The sequence below is a fragment of the Stigmatopora nigra genome, chromosome 15 (assembly GCF_051989575.1).
Source record: "Stigmatopora nigra isolate UIUO_SnigA chromosome 15, RoL_Snig_1.1, whole genome shotgun sequence".
In the NCBI taxonomy this organism is placed as follows: domain Eukaryota; kingdom Metazoa; phylum Chordata; class Actinopteri; order Syngnathiformes; family Syngnathidae; genus Stigmatopora; species Stigmatopora nigra.
The window spans coordinates 10,828,205-10,855,441 of record NC_135522.1 but is presented as its reverse complement, the minus strand read 5'-3'; the positions used below and the strand labels follow the sequence as shown (position 1 = coordinate 10,855,441).

General features: G+C 36.7%; 1 protein-coding gene across 1 annotated transcript; it reads right to left on the bottom strand.

Moving 5' to 3' along the window:
* Positions 1 to 1,614: 1,614 nt before the first annotated feature.
* On the bottom strand, positions 1,615 to 22,990 carry grapa (GRB2 related adaptor protein a). Its single transcript, XM_077735158.1, has 5 exons — positions 22,618 to 22,990; positions 19,279 to 19,376; positions 16,953 to 17,072; positions 10,161 to 10,329; positions 1,615 to 4,783 (listed from the first exon to the last, which is right to left on the bottom strand). Exons 1-5 carry the CDS (start codon positions 22,693 to 22,695, stop codon positions 4,598 to 4,600), a joined length of 651 nt encoding a protein of 216 aa, XP_077591284.1. The 5' UTR covers positions 22,696 to 22,990; the 3' UTR covers positions 1,615 to 4,597.
* Between the last annotated feature and the right edge of the window lie 4,247 nt (positions 22,991 to 27,237).

Sequence of the window (27,237 nt, the reverse complement as noted above, 5' to 3'; positions counted from 1 at the left end):
TATTCTTCTTTTATCTCACGATTAACTTTATACAGTAACCCTCTTCACCTCTCTCTCGGCTCTTTCCTGTTCTAGCATAGGTCATTGGTTCTTGTTTGTTTGATGCTTTGTACTAATGTTTACTAAAAGGTACTTTTACAGTATCACGTGGCACAAACATGACTCACAGAAGAGCAATTGTTTTGCCTGACATACTTTGAACTGATTCAGCAAATTTACTAACAAAAGCACAGTTATAAAGAAGCCTATTTGTTTGACATTTTTATTCCTTAAGCATTCAAACTCCTCGTGACTGTCAGCAATTTAACCCCTGTGATGCCTTGCGATTTTACATGTATTTGAAACCAACAACATGATTCCAATTTGTCTCGAACAATTGCTGTCAGTCAAAAAGGGTTGGATGTCTGTCATTGTTAATGACAACCACTGAGTTTTAATTAATTTTATTTCGGCACCAAGGGGTTAAATAATAACACAGTTTTAGTATACTGCATATAATAAATGTAAAATAAAAGGAGGAAACATAAGGAATAAAAAGGTGTGATGCTTTGCAGGGGGGTTTCCGCAGGTGACCTCATTTCCTCCTCTAGTTGAAATCTAACATCCTTGTGTGAGAAACAGCACCACATTCTTCACATAACAACATTCAAGTGACAGGTGTTACCATTCAAAAGGGCATGCATTGTGTGCCTGTATGTTTCTTCTTCATTCTGAAACTAATGTGCCTTTAAACTCAAAAATATTGTAAGTGATAAAACTGTATTAACGACGTTGAAAGGGAAACAAATACATGCCATCAACTGTTGAAGTACAAACTAAAACATTTTGAAATATTATAGAACTTTTTGTACCTAGAAATTTACAAAAAGCTAAAATTTGCTGTATCGGCCATAAACGTCCAGGAATAAAGAATTATTCAAATTATGCATAATTAATCTCTCCTGAAATAAGAGGTTGTACGTTAGTTGGAGGTTGTCAAAGCATGGCCAATTTCAAATCTCTTGTATTTCACCAATCATCTTTGTGAAAAAGTTAAATAAATGTTTACAATATCTACTTCCAAGTTATTATTTTTCATCAGTAAGATAATATTATGATTACACAGTCTCATCTCATCTCCTTTTCTGACACTCTTCAACCTCGTTGGTGTTGTGCGGGGTGCTGGAGCCTAAGCCATCTTACTCCAGGCCATACTTAGAGGCAATTTAGAGTGTCAAATCAGCCTACCATGAATGTTTTTGGAAAGTGGGAGGAAACCAGATTACCCAGAGGAAAGCCATGCATTCCCGGGGAAAACATGCAAACTCCACACAGGTGGATTTAACCTGGATTTGAACCCAGTACCCCAGAGGTGTGAGGCCAATGCACTAACCACTTGCTCCACTGGGCCATGAGATTGCATTCTGGCTTTTTTAGTGTTACTATTAACCTCAAAGGGCAGTAATTATTAGTGTTGGAACCAAGACCAGTATTGGTACTGATATGGGAGTAAAATGGCCAAATCCGTATTAGGGAGTAGCGAGAAATAACTTCCAGATCCTGCACTATATATGTGAACAGTTATTTAAATTGTATTTGTGTCATTTGAACTGTAACAAAGCAGTAAAATCAGACTTTCAGGTGAAAAGAGAGAGAACATTTCTCACTTTATTGCAAATGACTTACAAGTCAATATAGGTGACTCTCTAACAAGCTGCTGTGACAGAAAACAAAAATACATGGCTCAATCCTACTTTGAATTACTATATTATTGTATATAGAATATTATATACATAGATATAAATACCCAAAGATTGTTATCTGATTCACAGTTTCAACTTTGTGCACTGACTCATCGTGCCGCTAGTGCATTTTTTTTGTCCTAAAATGCCAAAAGATTTCATCCAAACAGGTTCCAAGCTCCCTTTAATGTGTCATGTTCATGGCGGAGACGATAGAGTCACCCACCATCTGATGAGTAGCTGTTTAGCAGTAATGTGAAGGATGATATCAGTACGGGTATTTTAATGCAAGGCTCTACGTGGGATAGTGGTGCTGAACTTCTTGAGATAAGGTCCTGATCAAAGTTGTCTGTAGCCAACTGAAAAGGAAAGCTACTCGAACATGAGTATCTACTGTACATACTATATCACTAAGACAAAATAGTAATAAAAAGGCTGGGTGGAATTTTTTTTCAGTGCAAGATCATTTTTAAGGAATGTAGTGTGTGTAATATTATATGAATATTTGAAAATTACATTAAAGTGAGAGGTTTTATTGATTACCCTCAACAGTTAACCAGACCTCACACCACAGTGTATGAACCAGAATGGATAACACTTTGAGAATAAGCGGTAACAAGACAAAATAATAATATTTGTAAATTATTTTACATGTTAAAACTGATTCAAATTATAATAAACATCAAGTTTACAAATATTTAAAATGTGTACACATTTTTTGGGACACTCTCTATATATGATTCATTGATTCATCATACAGATCTTTTTTTTACACCTTTTGTTTTTTTCAGATTTTTTTTCCTTGCATTTTTTGTAAGTAGAGACATATTTAGCATAATCCATTCTATGATCTTTAATATTACTCCCTAAACCCTTTAAAGGTAAAGTGTACCAATGTATTAAATATTTATGAAAATGTATGAATATATGCAACACCAAAATAAGTAAATATAAAGGTAACATGAGTAAGATTCCAAATTCCAAGTTCCTAAAAAGAACCATAAACCACTAAAAATGAACCAATTGAAAGAACCATTCATGAATTTTGCGACGCAGACGGGGCGCAGAAACTTGCAGAATCCTGCCAATCAACGACCTCCGGTCGAACAAAAACAAAAGTCAATTTTTTCAGCATTTTCTCTCATCATTCATAACTGACGTGTTGCCAATTAAGAACATGTGTGGCCATGTGATGCTCCTCATAGTGCATTCGCGGGTGCTAGGGCTGATGGGTGCGTGGTGACACTATGACTGCAAAGCCCTGCGCATGAGGTTATCTTGCGTATAACAGCAAAATATGCCTTGTTTGTTTGCCCTGGAGAGTGAGTAATTTCTATCAACTGCTGCAGTATTTTTTTGTTATGTTTGTAATTTATACTCCTTCTGATCAAGCCTACCATGAACACAGTTGCTTGTATCTTGAAACAAAACATTCCCATATCAATGGCTTTCTTAATTTGAAAATTTGTGCATAGAAAGCACTCGTAAGTCGAGGTTGCACTGTATTTAATTGAATATATTTCATGAGGAATTCTCATAAATAGGTCTATTTCTGAAATTTAGTCGCAAATGTACTTAATTTCCTCATGAAAAGAAGAGAACTGCAGAACAATTCTTCATGAAAATCTATGTTTTCGGGCTTTCGCAAATCCAATATCTTCTAAAAATTGATTGGGCGCCTTCTGATTGCAAGCCAATCCAGGGAGCTACAGACCTGACTAAGGATCATTTTGCTGCTTCAATGATATCTCTGAAGGCAAAGCAATTTCTGAGGTGACGTAGTAGAAATTCGGGACAATAAATCTGGTGTGCCAGGTTAGCAGTGACATGGCTAACTGAGTAAAGAGCTTTTTAGTTATTTCACCGAACAAACAAACCCACACGCACACTCCCATAAGAAGGCATGCATTTAAATGTTCATTTTTGCAGATTAAAGATTGTATTCAGTACACCAAAACTAATGTTGCACCGATACAATTCTTTTCACTCACGATACGATTCAAACAACTGGGTATTTGGTTTTGATTCCAAACTAACATTTATCCAATGCCACAACTTTACTTTATAAGGATTGCTTGTCTACCAGGGATAATGTAATTGTTGATTGATGTATCTTAGCTAAAGGGAGAAGTCATTATATTTTTTACCCTTAGACTTTCTAGTCTTCCTGTCTCGAGGAAGAAATCGGAAGACGTCCAATTCATCTGAAATGGGAGGGTTAGCAGGGAACGAAGGATTAAAAGTCCATTTGTAATAGACATTGAAATTCATAGCAAAAGAATATTTGGTTAGCATAAGATTGGACGTCTATGGTTGTCATGGGAATGGCGAGATCTCTTTTCTTACCAGTGGTTAGAAACTAGATCTCAAAAGGTACACGCTATTGCACAACATTGTCACGTCAGGTTTCTTAGTATTCCCCGATTCCGACATTGTCATCTTATCCCTGTATCAGCACAACACTAACAGAAACCCACATGGACATGGATGTTGGACCGGCTCTTAGTCCAACTATTTGAAACTTGCACCCCGTGACTTGACAATTAATTGACGAATGGACTGATTCATCTGAATATTCAACTAACTTCATTTGTTTAATCTTCACAAATTCTGATTATTACTAGTCCTGCAGGTTTTTTGTTGAGTTCTCCACTGTGTGGAGCTAAGAATATAATGTATTTATATGTCTGAATGTGGGCTGGAGTCCATGTTGTGCCTATTATAGCTGGCTGGGCAGAGATTTTGGTCACGAGCTTTTGTAATGAATGCATCACTCATGAAAACGGCATGCCATTGGCTTCATAGATGACTAGTAGCCACGGCCATTGGGGTGTTGGAAGTGACGTGAACAAGGAGGCCCACTTATCTGTGTGGGCTCACTGACAGTGGTAAACAGGCTGGACATACTCTGGGGGAAAGTAGCCTACGTGTCCATGGCAACGGCCTCTCCATCGCAGTGAGTCTGAGCAATCAATGAGTTCGATGATGTCACCCCGTAGGAAACGTAGCTGTGAAGGGTGGTGAGGGTTGAAATCGAAGAGAGCGTGGGCGTGGTGAGGACGCTGCCAAAGAGCATGAAAGGGATGGACCGGGATTCACAAACAAATGGAGAAAGAAGGAAAGAATAGTGTTAAGATCAACAAATATGGATATTTTCGGACATTTTCGTTACACTAACTGTAAAGACATGCATTTTAGGAAAAGTAATGTCAATGACAACAGGTTACTCTACTAACTTTCATTCAATTAGGGGTAGGGAACCTATGGCTCGGGGGACATATGTGGCTCTTTCTATGGGTGTATATGGCTCTCCACTAACCTGTGAGGTAAAATATGCAAATCACTGGGGAGAGAGCTGAGTCCCAAACACTCTTAATAGGAGCATCACTGTGGTGTTGACACTACTGCTACCACCACTTTAATCATTATTTTTTTGTAATGATTTTTTTATGCATGATACCATTTAGACTGATTTATTGGCAAGAGCATAAGAATTTTGTCAAAAGAGACTTTTTGTACTGGAAAAGCGGTGAAATGACAAAAAAATCACACATTTTCATGCATTTTTACATTTCAATTCAGAGAATGGCTCTCTGGAAGTAACATTAAAACATGTGAATTGTTTATGGCTCCCTCTGTCAAAAAGTTTCCCGACCCCTACATCAATTGTTGATAATCATATAAGTTTCTCCACGCAGGATTGCTCGATACCGGATTCAAACCCCAAACATTAGTGATGTTAACTAGGTAATGTTCATTAGATCAAGTAAATTAACAACGAAAAATGACAGCAGCACTGGGCCACATTCAAGCAAATATTCAGTGTTGACTATTCACTTTCTAGAGTCTAGAGTCTAGACTGACTGATGTATACATTTAACTTCTGCATCACTCTGTTGGGGAGAATTAATATGTTTAGACAAGCAACTCACCATTAACAATATCGAGTACTACAGATAAAATTAAATTAAATGGACACGTGACCGCCATTTTTAACTGATAAGTATTACAGTGGTACCTCTATTTACAAATTGGGTTCATTTCAGAACTGGTTTTGTAACTTAGATTTTGACATTAGTATTTGACATTGACTTAGCATAATTACATATAGTTTCATATAATTATTTGTAGTTACATGATCTTTTATACTACTCTCTATACCCTTTAAAAATATAACAGTTTTGTATGAAATATGTATGCAAATGTATACATGGAAAAAAAGAAAAGCTACAAAACTATTGATAAAATCATAAAAAAGGCCGACATTTTCTCATGAGAATACATTTTGTCTGCCGGCTGAGTAATTATATGTACACAAAATTATGTTATGCACACTAATAAAAACTCAAGAAACAACTCAGTGATGAACATGGGTCTGAGGCACACGATTCAGACACTTAGCCAAAGGTGCTTTCCTGTCGGACCCAGTGTCCGCTACCATAAGGGGGCCCGGAGCAGGCTCTAGTGTTGACCCCTACAGCGAGTTAACCTAGGTTCCTGCATGATGAAGATGAAGCTCCTATCTAGCCAATGGGAGTACAGCAAGATACCGGGAGATCACCAAAAAGAAAGAAACCTAAACAGGTTGCCAGTCAGCAAAAGGTAGACTACATCCTAGACAGGTCGCCAGTCAGCCGTAGGGCAGACAGGAACCTTTCACACTCACAATCATACAGCCACCACCAGGAAACTAGCCCACACCTGCCCACACTGAAGTCAGGCGAGTGAACCTCTACACTATCAGGTGATGTAGATAGACACTATTGAAGTGAAAAATGTGGGTTTTCCTGAAGTGTTTTGATAGCAATCTCTTGTTTCCTTAATAAAAAAAATGGGGTATTTTTATCACGATATATTGTTTTTTGCCAGGAGCATATTGAAATTGTAACAGCACCATACACAAACAAAAATAAAACCCGATCCACAAAAAAACTGCTAGTTCATATATAGAACCCAAAGAAATGTGTGATGATATGTTTACAGTGAGTGCATTATTTTTTATTTGTTGCAAAAAAAGAGTTATGTGTTTAGAACAGGGCCATAATGGGGGAGAGTGATGACTCTTCAACTTTACTCCGATGGTCTGGGATGTGCAATATACTGTAGCTCATAAATGCATTGTTTAATATATAAATTCAAAGGTTGCTAACAGATTATTCAAAACTAAATCTGTACACCGCATACAACTTGTGTGTAGAGCCACCGGAACACAGAATTAATAATGAATAAATTTTTAAAAAAGACTAAAAAAGAAGTCACACCGATACAGATTATACTGTGTGTGATGCTAAGAATAGATCCTTCAACCACGCATGAAAAATAAGCATGCCGTCAACAAAATGAGTCCCATCACTTTGTGTCCCACTGTGTGCTTTTTTTTTTATTGTACAAAAGCATTTTGAGTTTATTTCTCGCCTGTTCATCAGCCTCAGATCTCTGTAGCTCTGAAGAGCAAAACCAGTTAGATGAACAAAAGCGACTATTTTAAGTAGTACATTCTGAACCTGAATGACCTCTTTGCTGTCAGTTCCACTCCAGCTAAGAAAAATAGATTTGAACTAAAGCCTAGAAAGAATACTGATGCATTCTTGCTATGCAATGTTATGTTATGCTTCATAACAAGAAACCTTAAATATCCAAAGAAGAATTATAAACATGGCGACTCAGTGGAGGAGTGGTTAGACATCCGATTCACAGTTTTGAGATTGAGAATTCACCTTCTTGTGTCGAGCTTATGTGTGGGTTTTCTCCAGATCCTCTGGGTTCCTCCCACATTCCAAAGATATACATATATTAGGTTGATTGGACACTCTATTTCTGCTTTCTAGTCAATAAGTTAGTCGCTAAGTATAGAAATAATGTTCTTCTCTGGGTGATGTTCCTCACAATATTGCATGTGGTCTTGTGTTAAGTACAAAAGTCGCGGGAACAGCAGATTCAGCAGGGAAGCCAAGACTTCCCTTTGCCCAGCCACTTTATCCAGCTCTTCCGGAAGGAACGGAACGTTTCCCGGGCCAGCTGGGTAACATCGTCTCTCCAGTGCCCCATGGCCTCCTCCCTGAGGCATCCAGAGGGCATCCTAATCAGATGCCCAAGCCAACTCATCTAACTTCTCTTGATCTCTCCAAGCCCCTGCCGGATGACCAAGCTTCTCACCTTATCTCTAAGGGAGAGTCCAGACACCCTGTGGAGGAAACTCATTTCCGGACCCCGCTGAGGTTATAGCGATGATCCACAATTCCACAGCTAGGACGAAAACTACATTGCTTCTCCTGAATCTGAGATTAGACTTCCTGGCGGACCCTCCTCTCCTGTACCCCGGAATAGACCTACACAGGGTGTAATTCCCATAACTTTCGACCTATAATTTTTTCCCCATATTTCATATTTTTTTTTTTTGATCAGCTCAAATTGTGTACGCCATATTACAACTTTTGTATGGGATTTTTTATAAAGTTTATGTTTTGTAAAACTGATCCCATTTTACTCATTTCCGCTCTAATCCGGGTCGTCTCCTTCACTGGTAGAAGACGAAAACGTCATTGTCGACTGCTAACATTGTCATCCTTCCACACAGCGTGTCAGCAAGCAATCTACCCAGACAGTCAAACTGTCACCATCATAAAGCGACATCTACAGAATCTTGAATTTAATGCATACAAATGGCGTACAAACTGATTTGGGACTAGTATGTCCACTTTGGGGAGAATTTTAGACTTTTAAGTGCGCCCCATGTGAGTAAATATGTGCTGCATAGTATTTGTAAAGTTTATTATCACTTTATAAGGGGACTTGCAATCATTAATAAGGGGAGCAATTGGCTGTGGTTGACATGTATGAATTATTCCCCTATAATTCCCATCCTTCGTTCTTACTTTTAAAAAGGGGGACCAATCAGTAGAAACTGTCCCGATGTTCACGCGAAGTTGCACAACATCCAGAGCCGTTCAAAACTCCGGGCGGATCACATTTACCTTTAACCTTTAAATACCATTTGTTTATTTTACAACAGCAGTGGCAGGCCGTCGGGGTCTTCAAGGCCTTCTCTTCTGGCCTAAGAAATATCTGAATCATATATTTTTGAACAGAGTAATGATTTATCATGTCAAATGTAACATTTAAGTTTACTTGTACAACAGAAGAAAGGGTGCTTCAAAGTCTGATGAATATATGTTGCATGAGACTGCATTATTTGGATGATTGACACGATTGAAACTTTGAGCCCACAGTAACCTGTCAATCCAGATATTTGTGTAAGTGTAGATTATATCCTAACTCCACCCTCCTCACTATGTATGAATTCAAGGTGTGAACGCTGAACGTCATCAAATCTTTTTCTATTTTTCTATTACCAGTCTTGCTATCAAAATACGTCATCATAATACAAATGTTTTAAATCGTTTACATTCAGTTATAGATTTTCCATTTGAAAAATTTGACATGTTTGTTCTCTCATAATTGTGTAATGACCCCCCTGGTGTGCGCTCCTCTCAAACAGCTTCGTATATATTTTAGTGTGCTCCTGTTTAAATGATGGCTAAACATTTATATCACTGTATTGATTGAATTCCTTTCTGTTGTACTGCCACACCCGAGAACACAACAAATGTAACATACCGAAATAATGACGTTAAAATAATATCACTTGGGGTCATGGAAACAAACTTTCATGTTTTATTTATTATAAGAGATATGTTTAGTCACTTTTTTGTTACTTTGATGTAAATTTACTAATGGAAACCAGTCAAACCTTTGGAATCATTTGAAGTAGGTTAACACAGATTTGCTTGGATGGCAAATAGAAGTCAAATAGAGGAATCATAAATTGACATGATAGACGTTCAATCATTCATTCATTCATTTTCTGAAACTGCATTATCGTCACTAGGTTTGCAGGAGGTGCTGGAACCCATCCCAGCTGACTTTGTTTTTTTTTAGGCTACTGTATTATTCTGAGTATGTTATGTTAGCAGATGCCTTTTTGTTGTTTTACTTTATTATATCATTATTGTTCTTGGTTTTTGATAACATACCCCTTACCACTAAAATGAGATTTACACTCCAATATATTTTCTCTCACTTCATTGCGTATTCTTTGGCTGTGGAAATTTATAGTCGAGAAATACGGTAATGTCAATATTGGAAAACAGCTCTTCACTATGATGAAGGGCATTTATTTGCAAAAAATAATGATCATTTTGTTAAACAAATACATCTGAAATTGTAAATCAAAGATGGGGTTGTTATTTTTGTAAACTTAAAGTTGAGGCCGGGAACGTGTATATTGGTAGCTGATTGGACGATGGAGATGATGATGAAGATCATGAAACTGTAATGTTATTGATAGTATAAGGCTCATCTTATGTTTAAATAGGCTATTGTTTACGAGTATACAAATAAAAATGTAAATAATGTGAAAAGAAGTGGTTATGAGCTCACTCTGGCAAAGTGTTCCGTGTCACGCAGAAAAACAGTCCTCTCCTTAGCGATGCTGTTGCTATGGTAGAACTCCACAAGTTCGTTTAGGGAGGTGAAGAGTTCATCCCACACGTAATACTGACTGCAACGATCTTGCAGCACCTTGAAGTGTTGGACGTAGTCTCCATAACTTTCAAAAACACAAAATAAATCATTAATCATCAACTATATCATGATAATGAATTGTTAATATTCAACTATGAAACATATATAGCCTAACCTTTCTATGTATATGATTTGTTATAAATTTGTTTTACTTATATTGAGGTGACATTATTAGATCGCTAATGTATTCTTGCTTAATATATTTTTGCTCATTATACAAATAATTAAATATTCATTGAAGATTTATTGGAATCAAAATAATATTTAACTGCCTCATAAAATAATTCATTCTCATTCTGTCTGGAAGCAAACTATAAAAATAAAAAAATACCGGTAGGAATATGTCAGGCAGCATTCTTATGTCATTGACTCATTATGGCCTGTTCAAAACAATACATAACAACCTTGTAAAATTATTCATTCTCATTTTGTTTGGAAACACCTATTTAAAAAAAATACCGGTATTAATATGTCAGGCAGCATTTTTATGTCATTGACTCATTATGGACTGTTCAATGATCCATTGAAAGAACAGTTTGACTGTGAGCGTCAATGGATGTTCATTTCCTTTTTGCCCTGCCGCCGGTTCAGGGTATCCCCTGCCTAGTAACCGTAGTTAGGTTGGATAGGCCCCAGCACCCCCAGCGACCCTTGTGATGATAAGCAGTTCCGTTGATGAAATAATATCTAATTTTGGCACTATTAGATGATCATTGCTATCTTTTTGATAATTCCTGTAACCAAATGAATGTAAGTTAAAATTAACACTTTTTTTGGACTTTGAAATCCTGTAATGATTAGGTTTTTTTTTTTTTTAAATCCCATTTATATAGTCACGCATATTTTATTAGCGAATACCAACATATGCAACAATGAAAGAACCATTTCCCCCTTTCTATTGCTTCCTATCTGCATGCTCCCTCTGACAGTTGCTAAGTAACTTAGCGGTTTATCTTTAGAAATCCGAACATCTCACCATGACCATTACAGTTATATAACCTCCAGTAAGAGAACGAAAGTCAGCTACTAAAATTACCCCTTATTTTTCAGCACATCAAGGAGTGAGATTGAATGGAAAATCATTGCACATGGTATATCTGAGATATTGTATGAAACAAAACCACATTATTAAGGTCAATATCATAAGGAAGTTAGTAATTTTAGTAAAAACAGAAAATAACCAACAAAAAGTATATATTATTTTGCCGACATCTACTGGTGAAAAAGAGTATAGCAATGCTGTAAGTCTTGTGTGCATTTAAGCCCTACCCTAGATAGTCATGATATTTTTTTTAGATAAGAATATGGCTTATATGCGAGAAAATACGGTATTTATTCTTATAACTCATGTTGAAGTATGTTGCGTACCATATACGTACAGTTGTGGTCAAAGGTTTACATACATTTGTGAAGAACATCGTATGTCTCTCTTGAACATCGTATGTCTCTCTTGAGTTTCCAGTTATTTCTGATTTTTCTCTGTTAGAATATTTGGAACAGATATTTCTATGTCACAAAAAACATTCTTGAAGTTTAGTTCTTTTATGACTTTATTATGGGTAAACAGGAAAAAAAAAATCTGCTAGGTCAAAAATATACATACAGCAGCGCATATATTTGGTAACATGTCCCTTGGCCATTTTCACTTCAATTAGGCGCTTTTGGTAGCAATCCACAAGCTTCTGGCAAGCTTCTGGTTGAATCTTTGACTACTCCTTTTGACAAAATTGGTGCAGTTCAGTTAAATTTGATGGCTTTCTGACATGGACTTGTTTCTTCAGCATTGTCCACAAGTTCTCAATGGGGTTTAAGTCAGGACTTTGGGAAGGCCATTTGAAAACCTTAATTCTAGCCTGATTAAGCCATTCCATTACTACTTTTGATGTGTGTTTGGGGTCATTCTCCTATTGGAACACCCAACTGCGCCCAAGACCCAATCTTTGGGCCGATGACTTTGGGTTATCTTGAAGAATTTGAAGGTAATCCTCCATCTTCATTATCTCATTTACTCTCTGTAAAGCACCAGTTCCATTGATAGATAAACAGCCCCACAGCATAATACTACCACCACCGTGCTTGATGGTAGGCATGGTGTACTTGGGGTTAAAGACCTCACCTTTTCTCCTCCAAACATATTGCTGGGCATTGTGGCTTTTGTTTCGTCTGACCACAGAACATTCCTCCAAAAGGTCAAGAATTCGCTTTTCTAGATCCATGCTGAGCTCCTTTGACTTTCAATTTGCTGTATGTATATTTTTGACCCAGCAGATTTGATCACTTTTCGGTCAACCCATAATAAAGTCATAAAAGAACCCAATTTCATGAATGTTTTTTTGTGTCAAAGAAGTATCTGTTCCAATCACTCCATCAGAGAAAAATCTGAGTTGTAGAAATAACTGGAGAGCGATGACAATATGTTCTTCACAAGTGTATGTAAACTTTTGACCCCAATTGTATGTACAATTCAATTTTATTTGTATAGGGTTACACTTGAATATGCGTGCTTGTGTGCACAATAGCGAGACAGTGTACTGCTGCTCTTAAAATACTCAAATTCCCACCAGACTCAGTTGGTGGGATGGGGGTGCCGATCGATAATGGGGAGGAGGGCAGCTGATCTCATCCCATTACCACCAAATAATGCCAAATTGTAGGACAGTGATACCCCTACTTATTAAACTAAGTGGTTTGAGATGTATTTCGAAACAAAAAACACTTTGAATTTTATTAACCCATTAAAATTAGTTTTTAAAAGGACATGCCACTTTTTTTTTCTTTGTTGTTGAGAGGCGGGTGTGGAGGTGGGAGAGGAGGAGGCAAATTTGGCAACTGATGAAACATACAAAAACATCCACGTATACACACAACTTAACAACGAAAAATGATAAATTCAAAAGAACGTGTAACGTCCAAAATGAAAAATAAAGTTGCTTTGAGTATACTCGAAAAAATCATGAAACACTATTAGAATTGCGCTTGAATAGCATCATAGAACTTGGAGAAACAGATAACTTTAATCCTTTAATTTGTGTCCTTTCTTTTGTAGCTTTTCACCTTGTTTGGGTCTAAAAACCCTGCAAAAGCCAGTTCGTTGTATACCCAATCCCTGACCAAAATGTGTCAGGATAGAAATAGGCAATTGAAAAATCGGTGCAAGAAAAAAAGAAACCATTGTGACTGCAGTTTTACCCAAGGATTATGATGTCATGAACACATACACACACAAACTCTCTCTCTCTCTGTCTCTCTGTCACATTTGTGTTCTGTATCCAGTATAATTAAGGCCCACAGCGATTGAGAGATTATGTTCCATTTCACTGTGCAAAGAAAACAGGAGGAGGAATTGAGAGTGAATGTGAGTAAGATGAAGCCTGGCAATAGCTACTGTTGGTGCGTAGATAGAAAGCGGCCAAACATACTGACAGTCAAGTTATTTTTATAACTTTTACCCAATGCCAGCACATTTGAAGAGGCATGAAGGTCGCCCTGCTCACCTTTCCCTCCACTTCCTCCCTCAATCTGCTCTCACTTCCTCTCTGGTAGTGTCAGAACATGTACTATAATCGCACCTTCTGTTTTCTTATCGTTAAAAATGCGCAACGGTGCATGTCAAAACATTTGTGATGAACTGTCCCCAGCAAAAAAAGAACGTTATAACTATCAATGTGGCCACTGTTAATTTTCAACGACTTGCAAATAATTATATTTGTGAGGGCTTAATCCGTATGTTGACATCGTATGTTTACATCGTATGTTTACAGGAAGTGTGCCTGATTGCGTTAATATCGGGTATGCATGTGTGTGTGTGTGTGTGTGTGTGTGTGTGTGTATGTGTGTGTGTGTGTCTGTGTGTGTGTGTGTGTGTGTGGTGGGAGGTTATGTGTTGGGGCGGGTGGTTTGTTACAGTTTGGCTTTTGTTTTGTGTATGTTGTGTGCCTGCAAGTGGAATAAATTTTGGGGTTTGATATTTAAACTCATAGCTCTCTAACCATTAAAAATATCTCAAAATTTAGTATACTGAATTTTTGAAGATATCGTCTATATTTACTCTGACATTTATAGTACTATACTTTGTCAGTCAATTTGGTGAAACGCATTATTATTCTGTCACTAACTATATACATTACTGTCATTTATATATATATATATATATATATATATATATATATATATATATATATATATATATATATATATATATATATATATATATATATATATATATATATATATATATATATATATATATATATATATATATATATATATATATATATATATATATATATATATATATATATATATATATATATATATATATATATATATATATATATATATATATATATATATATATATATATATATATATATATATATATATATATATATATATATATATATATATATATATATATATATATATATATATATATATATATATATATATATATATATATATATATATATATATATATATATATATATATATATATATATATATATATATATATATATATATATATATATATATATATATATATATATATATATATATATATATATATATATATATATATATATATATATATATATATATACCCCACAACCCTCATAAGAATGAGTGGTTCAGAAAATGAATGAATGGGTGGGTGGATGGATGGAGGGATGGATGGATGGTGGATGGACGGACAGACAGACGGATGGATGGATGGATGGCCAGACGGACGAACAAACAAATGAATGAATGATTAATACAAATAACTTGGAAACTGGTTTATAAGGAACAAAAAAAAACTTACTGCCCCACTCTCCAAAAATATAACAACAGATAGCTGAATAGGACAGTTCTGTCAAAGTCTGAAAATAGTCCCTAGACATGTTTTCATGGAACAAAAAAACTATTTTTATCAACTGTACCTGATAGTTAAAATTAATTCTTTTCATGTTTTGGATCTTTTATTTAATCATAGGTGGCAAGATGGCTGAGTGGTTAGCGTGTCAGTCTCACAGTTCTGGGATCGAGGGTTTGTTACCAGCGATCTACTCACTGTGTAAACTTCCGTGGGTTTTCTCTAGGTACACCGGTTTTTTCCCACATACCAATACATGCATGGTAAGCTGGTTGAAATCTCTAAATTGCACATAGGCATGAGTGTGAGCGTAAAAAGGTTGTCTGTCTCCCTGTGCACAGTAATTGGCTGGCCAAAAATTCATATGTCCCACGCCTGATACCCATCGTTAGCTGGGAGAATCTCCAACACCCCCCGTGAACCTTATGAGGATAAGTGGTTGGTGGCATGATCTTTATCTAAAAGTATAAATAAATGCATCTATTTCTGTGTGTGTGTGGGGGTGTGTGTATCTGCCGGTGTGTGTATGTCCGTTCCCTATGGACTCTAAAACGGCTAAGCCAATTTATCTGAAAATTGAGCTTCTGAATTAAGAACAAGCTTTTCAGAAAATTGATGGGAAAAGAGTAGAAATTTGTTCCTCACAGATAAAGGATCTGGGTTTTCTTACGTATTCAAATGTACTTTCTCTAGTCTATAACTCTTTTGACTTTACTCACACTGATCATGTATAAAATTTGGATTATAACTGAATCATGTTTGGATTCAAATTTATTTTTTAATGCCTAATCTTTGTAGCTGCTTCTCAACAAAGTGCTCATTTGCTATGCAAATTCAACCTCGTATCTTTGGACTCATAATGCTTCTGATGGAGCTCTGTTCATGTTCTTTGTACACCGGAAAGCTCCCGCAAAGGCTGCTGCTTCGCGTTGGACGCCTCTCGAATCTGACTAAGACCTATACTACATCGTCGGCCAAATAGTCGTTCGGCTAATTCTACGTTCGGCTAGATCGTCTTTCGCTGAGTTGGCTGTCGGCCAGATGTCAGTCGGCTAAATGTCTTTCGGCATGTAGACCGTGCGCCGTACTGCATAGATCTCTCATCATTTTTTAAAATTTGGGATTAAAATCAACCGGAGAAGAACTCTCCAGTACAATATTTAAAGTCTCATCTCATCTCATTTTCTGAACCGCTTTATCTTCATTAGGTTCACGGGGGGTGCTAGGTCAGAGGCGGGCGACACCCTGAATTGGTGAACAGCCGATCGCAGGGCTACCATGCACACTCACACCTATACCTAAGGGAAGTGTCCAATCAGCCTACCATGCATGTTTTTGGAATATGGGAGGAAACCGGAGTACCCAAAGGAAACCCACACAGGCCCGGGGAGAACATGCAAACCCCGCGCAGATGAATGACCTGGATTTGAACCCAGTACCCCAGAGCTGTGAGGCCGACGAGCTAACAACTCTCCCCACCGGGCCACCAGTATTTAAAGTGTTTTTACATTTATCATATGTCTATAGATTATTTTTAAAATATTAATATATTACAGTATATTCATATGGATATAACTGTTTAACGATTAATTCATAATATTAGCAGTAAGTATGTTTCCTTCAACCATTCCTTTTGCATAATATCACAGATGACCCTGAACAGAATAATAAGGACTACATCAAATTTGCGCTTCTGTTTCTCCAAACTGTATATCTACAGTCTGTGACATCACGGACATTCACAGTGCAAATGATATGCATCATTGTGGGAGGTGTTCTAGGAATATTATCCTTACCTGACTGACATTGAAAACTCTCCAGGAGCACTCTCACTTTCCCGGACCAAAAATGCTCCACATTCTCTGTGTCTCAGTCGACTTTCTGCCACACCGCGAGATATACGACCTGCAAACCACCTAAAAGTTTCAGGAAAAAAAGCTAACATTATATTGCATTTTTCATACAACATATTTGATAAGCATGAAATAAACTTGAAAGTATTGTCTTTTGAATCTTATGATGTCATAAAAGATTTCACACAAAAGCACACATCACTGCTGTCAGAAAACGAAAAGGTTAACGCTGTAGAAAAATTGTCATATTTTTGAAGATATTTTAAAAGATTATACAAAGATAAACTCGGCGTAAAACTCAGTGTAAAACTCAGTGTAAAACTCGGTGTAAAACTCGGTGTAAAACTCGGTGTAAAACTCGGTGTAAAACTCGGTGTAAAACTCGGTGTAAAAACTCGGTGTAAAACTCGGTGTAAAACTCGGTGTAAAACTCGGTGTAAAACTCGGTGTAAAACTCGGTGTAAAACTCGGTGTAAAACTCGGTGTAAAACTCGGTGTAAAACTCGCTGTAAAACTCGGTGTAAAACTCGGTGTAAAACTCGGTGTAAAACTCGGTGTAAAACTCGGTGTAAAACAGAGGTGTATTAAATATATTTTATAAAATATTTAAGGCATCATGTTGAAAGAGTAGTTATCACATCTGCCTCACTGTAATGATCCCTGCATGGCTTTTTTTCCGGGTACTCCGGTTTCCTCCAACATTCAAAACATACATGGTTGACTAGATGAACACTAAATTGTTCTTAAGTATGAGTGTGAGCTTGCATGGTTGTCCGCCTTAATATGCTCTGCAATGGGTTACAAGGAATTCAAGCTGCCTACTGCCCACAGTTGGCTGGGATACTCTCCAGAACCCCAGTGACCCCAGCGTTATAGAAAATGAATGAATATAAAAAATGAACTCATTCAGCATTTGTGCCGTACTGTAATTTAATCTATATCACCAAAACGATATCGATAATTTGACATTTTACATGTCTGTCATCATCAAGATAAATAGACCCCCTTTTTTTCCTGAACCATATTACTATCTAAGATTTGAAGGAGAAGGTGGCATGTTTCTGAGTGTTTCTCTTAGTGCGCAGCAGAATGGTATTTTATCTTTTCTTAATATTATAAATCCCATTGGCTGGCCACCGATTCGGGAGGGGGGGGGGGGGGGGGGGGTCCCCACCTGCTGCCCAGAGTTGGATAGGATAGGCTCCAACACCGCAACTCTTGAGAGGATGTGCTTCAGAAAACGAATGAATAAATATAAATTCTAAATATGTATTAATCTGATATACCTTAATACTCTTGATAAAACACATGTTTATCGGACAATATAGTACATTTAGTAAAATGGAAACTAGCAGGCATCACGTGGTTCTTAAATTATTTTAATTTGATTGTTTTGTAATACACACATGATTATTGCACATTTGTCTGCACATCTCCCATCTCTCATTTTAAATGGCAAATTTTCGACTTAAATATTAATTTTCTTAAACTAAACTGTGGCCAGCCGAACACAGAGCAAGAAAACGAACAACCATTCACGCTTGTATTCTTATCTAGGAGCAATTTAGAGTGTCCAAACAGCCTACCATGGAATGTGGTTGGAAGTACCTGGAGAAAAGCTAAACAGACCCAGGGAGAATATGCAAACTCCACTGAGGAGGACCGACCTGAACTGTGAGCCCGACGCACTAACTACTCAGTCGCCGGGCTTCTCTTTAATCTTTAACATTCACTCATTCATCTTCCATACTGCGCATCCCTGATAGGGTTGCAACAGTTGCTGGAGCCTATCCCAGCTGACTTTCAGCAAAAGGCAGACTACTACACCCTAGACTGGTCGCCAGTCAGCCGTATGACACACAGAGAGATAAAGGACCATCCGCAATCACAATCATACCACCAGCGGGAATTGAGCCTGCGTCTGAGACTGCGCTTATGTTGTCACTTCAGCATCTGTCACTGAAAAAGTAGGAGTCCATCTGGTGTGGGAAGTGATGGAATTGGACTGTATACCAGCAACTAGAAACATGCACACGAAGACAACAACTGCAAACTGAGATTACGTAAGTGAGTGTATGAGTAGGACAAATTCGTCTTATGCTGCGATGCAGATGTCCAACCCAGAACAGAAGATGCCTGGAGCTGCGACACATGTGTGCTCCAATGCACGCACCCACATAACCTGCGACGCAAGCCCACTTCTAGATGCCATTATTTTAGTGTGTGTGTGTGTTTGTGTGTGTTGTGGAGATGTGCTGCTTGTACTCACGCATGTGGCCGCAGGTTGATGTAGTTTTTTGGGACAAAGCCTTTTCTGTTGTGGAGCTCAGCTGTGTACCAGTTGGGATCATCTTCCATATTGGTGATCTAGGGATATGTTACATAAAGAAGTCAAGTATTTTCTCATTGTTTTGTCCAATCACAATTTTATCGCTGGGTGATAAATTACTGTCAAACACTCGAAAGTAGGAAAATGGCATGTATATATACATACATATATATATATATATATATATATATATATATATATATATATATATATATATATATATATATATATATATATATATATATATATATATATATATATATATATATATATATATATATATATATATATATATATATATATATATATATATATATATATATATATATATATATATATATATATATATATATATATATATATATATATACATACATATATATATATATATATATATATATATATATATATATATATATATATATATATATATATATATATATATATATATATATATATATATATATATATATATATATATATATATATATATATATATATATATATATATATATATATATATATATATATATATATATATATATATATATATATATATATATATATATATATATATATATATATATATATATATATATATACATACAAAACAAGCCAATAAGTCAATCTTTCAATGTTGTGATTTATTGCAATCACAATTCAGCAACTGCCGTTAAAAGGCGAGCTCGACCTCCCTTTCACTCCCATATGATCCGTTCATAAAAAAAAAACTGCTCATAAAATGGACTGAAAAAAACCTTGCAACAAAACACTTGTACTTGTATCATTGCTCTGCTTGAAATTGTATCATTGCTCTGCTCGAGGTATTCCTGGCGCCACAGTGGTGTGGCAAGGGGACACTGCCATTGCTGTGTTCGCAGGTGCAAAGACCAATGATTGTATTGCGGCATGACAGTAAATAGTTTTGCATGAAAGACTATGTATTTTATATATATATATATATATATATATATATATATATATATATATATATATATATATATATATATATATATATATATATATATATATATATATATATATATATATATATATATATATATATATATATATATATATATATATATATATATATTCATTCATTTTCTGAACCATTTATCCTCACAAGGGTTGCAGGGGGGTGCTGGAGCCTATCCCAACTGACTTCCGGCACGAGGCGGGGGACACCATGAATTGGTGGTCAGCCAATCGCAGGGCACAAGGATATACATACATATGTATAAAAGTAGGAACATGTTTATTTTTTTGAACACCCTAATAGAGGCTGTCACCCACATTGCCCATAGCAAAAACTGGCTGTGCAAATGAAATTTCAATGAAAACTACGTTTGCATTTGGTCTTGTGTTACATAATCCAAGTTTCGCTGCCCCTAACAGGCAATGCTCTTCAAATATGTATTTGCATTTGGTCACAGCCAATATGATAAGAAAAAACAGAATGTGGAAAAAAACGTCATTTTCACACCCCATACAAACGCCCACTCTGCAGCTGAATGTTAAAGATCTGAAGAGCCATGTTTTATGATAATTGAGGATTACGTCCATTTATTCATTTATTTTCCGTACCGCGCATCCTCATGAGGGTCGCGGGGTTTGTCGGAGCCTATCCCAGCTGACTTTGAGCGAAAGGCAGACTACACCCTAGACTGGTCACCAGTTAGCTGTAGGGCACACAGAGAGACAAACGACCATTCACACTCACAATCATACCGCCACAATTTATTTATTTATTTATGGATTATTTGTTCATTTGTTAGATGCTGTCATTTGTGCACTTTGTGGCGAAAGCTTTAAATCTCATTATACTTGTATCAGGACAATAAAAGCATTCAATTCAATATCTATCACTACCATTGGCATTAAACGAGTTGTAGTGTTGAATATCGTATGTTGATTTCCTTAGCCATGTATTGATAATTGTTGTAAATCCACTCCAAGAAATAATCATTTTCGTGAGCGCTCTATAAGAAATTGAATCCTGAAGTATGAATAGGGCTTCCCACCCTAAAGAAAGTACTCAGTATTCATTCAGTTGCATTTGAGTGACATCTGAACCGAACCTCTGTTGGTTCATTTAGGCCAAATAGTACTGCAAAAGGGTTAGGGGTTAGGGTTCACAAATATTTACCATGAAGGAGCTGCAACCTTCACCCTCATCTTCTACCACTTCAATTTAAAACAGTTCCTTCAACTTCTCTCCTAGATCAAGATATCAAGTAGAGTATTTTAGCTTTGGTCTGATTGTGTTATCCTCATACAAAATGATCCTTTGCCACCTTAGCTGCTAAGTCATGGGCTGCAAAATGTAGATTGGAGGAAATAGAAAGTCAATTAGCTTTTACGTCACAGTCCCATTCAATTTTGAAACCATCGCTCATTGACACAAATAAGATTTCACAATCAAATACTAACTAAACAAGTTCACTTGTCACTCAATGCATTAATTATTCTGCAGTTCTGACAATATATTTCAAAGAGGTACATACATTCATTATCTACATTGCTTCTCCTTACAAAAGTCCAGGGCTTGTTGAAGTCTTTCTTAGCTTACCACTGTTTGGAAATGGGGTATTAATTGCTATTACATCGCAATACTATACACATATGCTGTAGAATATTTTCATTTTAATATTTATTTTTCTATTTTTTTCATTTCAGGTGAAGGTGAGTCAGCTGAGCTGTTGGGTGCCACCCTAGTCCCCTTTACTGAAGAGTAGTCTTGCTACAAACAATGATAACAAAGATTATCAGTTTTTTCAGACACATCATCCTATTGACTTTCTTTCAATAGTGCAGTACTAGCTTAGAAAATGGAACGTACTTGCTTAAATTCTAGTTTTGCATAGTATTTTATAGCAAAAGCTAAATTTAAGATAACGCTTTGTAAATTTTACAGTTGCATAAGGCCTGAACAGCTGGCAAATCTATAGAAAGGAGTATCCCAGCTGTGCAAGAAAATAATTGACAAGAACTGCTGTAAAGTAATTGCTGTCAATGGTCATACACTCTTTAAGTAATTGAAATTTGAGTACTCGCAGCGAATAAACAAACGTAAACTTCCCCTTTAAATAGACATTTACAATGAAAACTAAATTCATGGACAGGTGCATCTTGGTCAGATGAAAAACAGATGTTATTTTTACCTCAGCTGAGAGGATGGATCTTGGCCAGAGGAAGAACAATGTTTAATTTTGACTTCATATGCGTCCATTGACAACATTAAATACGACTTTTAAATGCATTTTCTTTTAGCCTTACCTTTAACAACTCTCCTTTGTTGAAACTGAGTTCATCACCCTCGGTCGCACGAAATGTATAAAGTGCCACTGCTTCCATGCTGAAACGCGTCCCCCCCACCCCACCCCACACACACAAGACTACACCGTCAAATACTTCCTCTTATGTTCCAAAAATGATCCAAGATTAAGAAAAAAAACTTGAGGAAAACAATCTGAAGAGGAGGTGATGGATTCTGGTCTGTTTGCAGAGCAGAGGATGAGCGACAGTGGAAGGTTCAGAGAGGAAAACACAACTGGCTGCTGCTCAGCAACACACCATGAGTAACATTCAGTGAGAGAGAGAGAGTAAGAGAGAGAGAAAGAGAGACTGCACACAGGATAAGAGGGTGGGAGGTACTTCCTCTGTATGAACATTCGTCTCATCAGGTTTTGTGGTTTGTATCTAGTTTAAGTCAGATATTGATCTTTATGAATGTGCATCTCTTGGTCCAAAGCAATATTAGACCCTGTCAGGGAAGTGTCCACTAGGGCGTACATCTAGTGAAAAGTTGACACGTAAGACACTTAACCACAAGTATTTTTGATAATTAATATAACACTTTTTTCACTTAAGTACTTTAACCCCTTATAATAGTCAGCCAGGCAGGTGTCTTTTAGAGATGCGCGAATATCAGCAGTATTAGCTTTAAAACTATACATACATTCATAAAGGAGTACAATGTTAGTAAAAAAAACAAAAATAAATCAAGCTTAAATCAATAAAAACACAAATATAAACTTGTTTTGGCCCCACTTAAAACATGTATATTGGTCATAGTATTTAACTCATTGATAGTCCTTGATGGCAACAGATGTCACATTTATTTAAACTTGGAAGACGTGCTGTGAATGCTCCTGTTTCAGTGGCATTGTTGGCAACATATGTCCAATCCATTTTGACATTCGGGTTAAAAAAAATAAATCTTGCATCAAAGAGTTAAAGGGAGTTTTAAGAAGTTTTCACATATATTGCAGAACAATCAATTGTTAAAACAGCAACATTGTGGTGCGTTCAGAGATTGTGAACTCTAATGTGCTAAAACGAGAATAAGGAAGTACATTGTTATTGTTGTGAAGCCACACACAAAATGAAAATGCAGGGCTCCCCAGCCAATAAACATGATTAAATCTCATGATTATAACAACATAAAAGTCAATCAATATGAAAAAAGTCAATCAATATGAAATCAATCCTTCCTTGTGCAATTCACGATGATCTAATATAGCAGCACTGGGACATTGGATACTTTAGGCATTCACGAATGGATCAATTTATGAGTGAATGAATATTTAAATGGGACTGCAAATCACTCATTCATTCATTCGTTTTCTGAAGTGCTTATTCTTACAAGGGTGACGGGGGTGCTGGAGCCTATCCCAGCTGAATTGGTGGGCAGTAGATCACAGGGCACAAGATGTACAACTTAGGGGCAATTTAGAGTGTCCAATCAGCCTACCATGCATATCTTTGGAATGTGGGAGGAAACCGGAATACCTGAAGAAAACCCACACAGGCCTTGAAAACATGCAAACTCCACACATGCGAACGGACTTGGATACGAACCCAGGACCCAATAACTGTGAGGCCGACGTGCTAACCACTCATTCGCTGGGCTGCTCCAACCAATTTAACCTAATTGGTTAAGGCAGCTGACCTAAACCACACTGAGCCAATGTGCTTTCCTTTCCTACTGTGCTTGCTCCTTAAAGCCGTGAGAAAAAGTCTTTAGGATATCTTTAGATGTGATATATGCTAGGTAAAATAAAATGAATTTTGCTAAATATTTTATAATGGCAGAGAGCCAGCAGTGTCTGTCTGCTACACTGTCAGTGAGTAAGATGTAACGTTTGTATGCATGTGTGAATCCAATGGCAGGCACAGGTTGAGTGGCCTAATGGTTGATCTTAGCTTGCGTCATTTTCAAAGCTAAAATCACTCTTGCATGAAGACCCCTAGATTTGTTGAGAAAGTGCTCTTTAAATATTTCAAGGGACAATCTGAAGATCCGAAAGCAATGCAGCAAAATCGTAGCCAAATATTTAACTTTTGTCTTTGCAGCTTCGGACAACGCATTCCAAAACATTTCTGAACCTCACAATTGACTTGTCAGGTGGACATGATCCATGTATCACTTTATCATATAACTTAGTTGACATTCCAACAAAATTCCAAGTTTCCAAGCTGTGTTTCCAGCAATCCGTTGGTGTGGTGCCATCAGTCTCATTCCACAGAGGGCATTTTAATTTTGCTGCACCAAATTGGTCTTTTAGTGGCTAATTATTATTTTTAGATCATCTCCACTACAATTGATATTCTTGAAAATGATTGCAAGTTTCAATTCTCTAAAGGAAACCAAAGGCCCTTGTATCTCTTTATTATTCCAACTCAAATTCACTATAAAACAAAGTATCCAACAATAATAGTAACATATAAATACAGTGTTCCCTCGCTACTTCGCGGTTCAGCCACCGCGGACTCAGAGCTTCGCGGATTTTTTTTGAAAAAAAATACAAATATTACATTGAGACATATTTTACAGGTTTTTTTTGTTATAACATGAATTTCACTCTCTCTACCGGTATTCTATATGGTGTACTGTATACAGGGGGTGGGGTGGGGGTCAAAATGAACTATTAAATTCAAATTAAGCATTTTTGAAGGGGCATCCCTACTTCGCGGAAATTCACTTATCGCGGGTCCCCATTAACCGCAATAACCAAGGGAACACTGTACAACAGATTTCATTAACCTGAAATGCCATTATTCTTCCAGTTCACGTTCACTATAAAACAAAGTATACAAAACCAATAATATTTATTTATATAAATAAAGCATAATTCATTGACCTGAAATGCCATTTTTCTTCCAGTTTAAGTTTACAATGAAACAAAGTATACAACAAAAATAACAATATTTAAAAAAAATACCACATAATTCATTGACCTGAAATGCCATCAATGGCCAAAAATATCCATAGGGTCTTCCTCTTCAATTATTTTTATAGTTGAAAATTAAGTTCAAATCTGATCCCAAACTCTTAGCTAGTGGACCCCACAGCCCTGGAAAGACCAAAGGGCGTAGAGACGGAAACAACAACCAAAACAAACAACATGGACAGCACGGGGTGAGTGACATAATAATTATGCAACAGAATGAATCGATAATTATATTTGTTGTCAACACTTGCCACAGTTTTAATGATCAAGTTCATCGATTTGTTTTCACAGCCATAATATGTTCTGTAATGTTTCAATGGTAGCATATGAGGCTGGACAATGTAAACTGTATTATGAGTTATATGATTTCCCAGTAAATGCTAGTTTAAAGGCAGCTAGGCGACCAGGGGATTAGCGTGTCAGCTTTACAGTTTTGGGGTCGAGGGTTCGATACCAAGTCAGTGCTCACTGTGTTGTTTCATCAGATAATTATAGAGCAAATATAAGCCATTGGCCCAGTGAACCAGTGGTTAGAGCGTTGGCCTCACAGTTCTGAGATCGAGGACGTTCCTGTGTTGAGTTGGCACATTCTCCCCAGGTTTGTGTGGGAATTGTGCAAAATTCACAAAAAGTGAACCAAAATTTGCTCCCAAATGTGAAGCCTATTATAAAGCCCTTTTATAATTATTTAGCTTTGTGAACGACATAATTTAAAACCTTGCTTCTGACCAACAGAAGTTCTTGTCCAATCAAACTTAAGTTTGAATTAAAACAAGACAAAGGATTTGGTTAAAAGATAATTTCAATTTTCTTTTTGTACCTATAATCTACGTTGCCTCTTCATTTGGAAACACGTTTCCTCCCCCACAAATAAAAGTTGAACGCGCCTGACCTCTAACGGCTGAAACTGGAAGTGCGTTATTATTGAAGCTGAATCACAATATTTGCCTCCATATTCATGGTTTAAATAGGGTATACAAATGTGTTAGTTTGAAAGGAAAATCTTTTTTAAAAAACGTGATCAGGCGCGATCATTGGCTTGTAGAAGACTGTGGATAGAATGCTGCCCTACAATGTTTTCCAGACCTGCTCTTTTACACCTGACACAAACTGAATGTCATGGAAATTCCATATAATTATATTTTGCTTTCATAGTTGCCTTGCAGCCATCTGTTCTGAAATGATAAGAGAAAAGTTATGCACGTGTGTTTTCCCGACCGTAGAAGCCATACAGGTTAAACAAAGCAAACCAGGAACTAGAGTATTCAATGTACTAATAATAGATCGGATGAGTTAAATGTTTACACGGCATGTAAGTTCTAGTACACGGAATTTTCAAAAAAAAAAAAAACAACAAGAACAATAAAAACAGGTAAACAGAGAATATAGACTCTGAACAAAAGTAGAAATAAATGTTCACAGTCAAATAGATATGCATGTAAGTGAGTGGTTAGCGTGTCACCCTCAAATTGTTGGGGTCCTGGGTTCAAATCCAGGTCACGTCCACCTGGGTGGCGTTTGCATGTTCTTCCCGGGCCTGAGTGGGTTTCCTCCGGGTACTCTGTTTTCCTCCCACATTCCAAAAACATGCATAGTAGGCTGATTGGACACTCTAAATTGCCCCTAGGGATGGGTGTGAGTGTGCATGGTTATCTGTCTCCTT

Coding starts and splice junctions, on each gene's coding strand:
- grapa (XM_077735158.1), bottom strand. CDS start 22,695: ATGGAAGCAGTGGCACTTTATACATTTCGTGCGACCGAGGGTGATGAA. Junction 17,073..19,278: donor ATCAACCTGCGGCCACATGC/GTGAGTACAAGC, acceptor TGAAACTTTTAG/GTGGTTTGCAGGTCGTATAT. Junction 10,330..16,952: donor GAGTTTTCAATGTCAGTCAG/GTAAGGATAATA, acceptor TGTTTTTGAAAG/TTATGGAGACTACGTCCAAC.